Genomic DNA, 2,256 nt, shown 5'->3' on the forward strand with positions numbered 1-2,256 from the left:
ATTTTTTTTCCGACATTCTGTCTTTATTAGGCCTTCCGAATACGTGGTTAAAATTAATGACATTATGACTGATTCACCCTGTATTTAGTTCAATTATCTAAATCGATGTCTGCAACTTTTGTGTTAAAAAAATTAATAAGAAACCAATATTCTAGGATTAGTATAGCCTGCCAAAAGAAATCGGTACAATGATGCCTTGTTCAAGCGCCGCACAAGAAATAATTTTACATTTCTCCCTTAATTCTATTTCCAGTGCGATGTTTCTCCAAGCATCAACTCTGTGGAACTTACTAGGCATAACGACGGCCTTGTTGGCCGTAGCTTACGCCTATACCAAGTGGTGCTTTCAGTACTGGAAGAAGAGGAATGTGCCTTACATTGAACCCACCATACCCTTCGGTAACTTGGGCAGTCCGCTGAAAGAGAATGTGGATGAAAGCATGGCCCAGATGTACAAAAAGGCGAAAGTGAAAGGTGTGTAAATGCAACAGCAAAGACGACAATCACTAGAGGATTAAAAAGTGCAATCTAAATGTATCTTTGATAAAAGTTTTATAACAACAGAGTCATTTACATTTGAAGCTAATCAGATTTCCGATGGGTTTCCTGTAATTGACAAACATACACCCCTGTGGAAGTAACCATTGCCAGCTTGCTGTCGTTCAGTTCTAGTGCTGGAGTTTTGTTGTTTGAATGTTTGGTGGATTGGTATTATGAGTTTTTATATATTTTAACATCTGTTCTTGCTAGGTTGGAAATACTGTGGAATGTATATTTCGCTGTCCCCTAACTTATTGGTACTGGATCTGGAGATGATAAAGAACATCCTAACGAAGGATTTCCAGTACTTCATGGACAGAGGAACTTACACGAACGAAAAGGACGATCCCGTCGGTATGACAGATCTCTACTAAAAGAATTTGTTTGTTCTGTGGTAAACAACCGTTCTTGCAGGTTGTCACCTGTTCAACCTCACCGGTTCCAGGTGGAGGAATCTAAGGGCCAAATTGTCGCCGACATTCACCTCTGGCAAGTTGAAGGCGATGTTCCAGACTTTGGTGGACTGCGGTTTGGTTCTCGAGAACTATATCGAGAGTAAAATTAAACCGGACGAAGCCGTCGACATTAAGGAGCTTCTAGGTACGTAAAAATGTTACAGAAAAGAGTAATGCATTTTTTTGTCATTACTTTTATACAGGGTGTTCTCAAAGTTGAATCATTTATTTTAACAGCTGGTAGAACTCGTAAAAAAAGTCGATTTACCAAAAATCGTTTATATAAAGGTTGTGAAATAAAGCAATTATTAACAATTATTTAAAAAAATTGAAATTTGAAAACTTTATAAGTGTTAATTTCGACCATTGCGTTGTAAAAACATGAATTGTTTGTTTACTACTGATACTGGGTATGTCTTTATTTTGTAGTTCCAGTGAAAAGCCTTTTCTTTACTTTGACCTTGAAATGATCTTGACTTGACCTAAATGTGACCTTGTGGGGATAAGCTATCCCCAAATTCAGTTCTCCCCCAAAAAAAACTTATACGAGTATACGCACTGGTTTAATTCAATACAAGCCTTTTCTTTAGTTTCATCTTGAATTGACCTTGAATTGACTTGAAGGTGACCTTTAGGGTTACGCTATCTCCAGATTCAGATTCTGCGAGCCCAAAAATCTATACACTCACTGGTCAAAATTCAATACAAGTCTTTTCTTCAGTTTGCCCTGAAACGACCTTTACCTGACCTCCAGGTGACCTTAGATAGCTAAGCTATCCAATGCTTTTGGGATCCCAGGTTCAGCAATCCCAAAAGCTTTGTACCTACTGGTTAAAATTCATTACATGCCTCAGTTTTTGAATCCATCAACTTGAAACTTCGTGAAGCTTACTCAGTCCTACTGCCAAAATCACACTTTCCCCCTCTATATCTCTGAAACTATCCATAGGATCACTTTGGGCCTGTGACAACTTTTGATCAGAATGTCGAGAACTATAACATATCACAGTTCCAACCAAATCTAACTAGACCCAGTATCCATTTATTTTGTGCGGGGTCCTTTAGTTATAAGACTCCTTGACACAAGGTATTTAAAGGAACAACGAGGAGGTCGCGCTAGAAGACTTACACGCGAAATGGTGGAGATCGAGGAAGAAATTGTCGAAAATGACCCAACAACGAGCACTAGGTCCATGTTAGTAAACAAACAATTTATGCTTTTACAACGCAGTGGTCGAAAATGATAATAAATCAGGTTTGT

The 2,256-nt window shown here is 38.4% G+C and overlaps 1 protein-coding gene across 1 annotated transcript; it reads left to right on the top strand.

Moving 5' to 3' along the window:
• Nucleotides 1-253: 253 nt before the first annotated feature.
• On the top strand, nucleotides 254-1,140 carry LOC111692885 (cytochrome P450 6A1-like; the record flags this gene model as incomplete). Its single annotated transcript, XM_023457013.1, has 3 exons — nucleotides 254-474; nucleotides 751-894; nucleotides 955-1,140. Coding segments are annotated over 3 exons (551 nt in total), but the record flags the coding sequence as incomplete, so codon positions are not given.
• Between the last annotated feature and the right edge of the window lie 1,116 nt (nucleotides 1,141-2,256).

The sequence above is a fragment of the Anoplophora glabripennis genome, unplaced genomic scaffold, assembly GCF_000390285.2.
Source record: "Anoplophora glabripennis isolate ALB-LARVAE unplaced genomic scaffold, Agla_2.0 scaffold4526, whole genome shotgun sequence".
Classification (NCBI taxonomy): domain Eukaryota; kingdom Metazoa; phylum Arthropoda; class Insecta; order Coleoptera; family Cerambycidae; genus Anoplophora; species Anoplophora glabripennis.